The 760-nt window shown below is 59.5% G+C and overlaps 1 protein-coding gene across 1 annotated transcript in view; it reads right to left on the reverse strand.

Moving 5' to 3' along the window:
* Positions 1 to 760, reverse strand: part of DAGLA (diacylglycerol lipase alpha) — a 57,463-nt gene that overhangs the window by 21,644 nt on the left and 35,059 nt on the right. The window contains exons 10-12 of the mRNA XM_027669239.1: positions 638 to 755; positions 348 to 431; positions 162 to 239 (exon numbers count right to left, since the gene is read on the reverse strand). Coding sequence (XP_027525040.1) covers positions 162 to 239; positions 348 to 431; positions 638 to 755 — 280 coding nt within the window. The remainder of the gene's footprint in view (positions 1 to 161; positions 240 to 347; positions 432 to 637; positions 756 to 760) is intronic.

The following is a 760-nucleotide window of genomic DNA, read 5'->3' on the forward strand; positions in this document are numbered from 1 at the left end:
AAGGAGAGAAAAATCAAGGGGAAAAGGAGAGAAAAATCAAGGGGAAAGGAGAGAAAAATCAAGGGGGAAAGGAGAGAAAAACCAAGGGGGAAAGGAGAGAAAAATCAACAGAAAAATGAGGTTTGGGTTGGTTTTGTTTCCCCTCCTTCCCGTGCCCTCACCTTGTGTCCCAGCCACGTCCCGTGGTGCCCCTCGACCGGCAGGCGCTCGGCATCCCCGGTCAGATCCGTCAGGGCATCCTGGAAGAAAGGCACCCTTGCTTCAGGTGAGTCAACTCCGGGTCGGGAATGCCTCCGGAACTCTCCGGGACGTCCCCCCCGGGGCAGCCCCCAGCCAGCCCCGCTTACTTTTGGGGACAGCGTCCCTCGGATGCTGATCACCACCTTCTTCTTGTCGTGGTCCACGGCCACGTAGAAAGGGGTCTCATAGACCTGGGAAAGACCAGGAGAGACTGGATTATCCACAGGGAAAAGGAGGTTGTTTCTGCCCCCAAGGGAAGGAATTTTCTGATGGAGCCCCACTGCGGGTGCGGAACGAGGCCCGATTTCCCTCCTTGGTGCCGCCCCGGCGGAACGCGGGTAAATCCCACGGGAAGGGGGCCCGGCTGGAATGGGAAGGGGTCTCAGCTGGCCCTCACAGCGTCGTGGCAGGAGGTGTAGACGATGTCCACGGAGGTCATGTTCTCGTCCAGGAAGTGGCGGCGGATGGCGATGGCGTTGCAGCCGCAGCAATTGTCCTCCTCGATGGTGACACCCGGGGC

The sequence above is a fragment of the Corapipo altera genome, unplaced genomic scaffold (assembly GCF_003945725.1).
Source record: "Corapipo altera isolate COAL_440 unplaced genomic scaffold, ASM394572v1 218, whole genome shotgun sequence".
Taxonomy (NCBI): Eukaryota; Metazoa; Chordata; class Aves; order Passeriformes; family Pipridae; genus Corapipo; species Corapipo altera.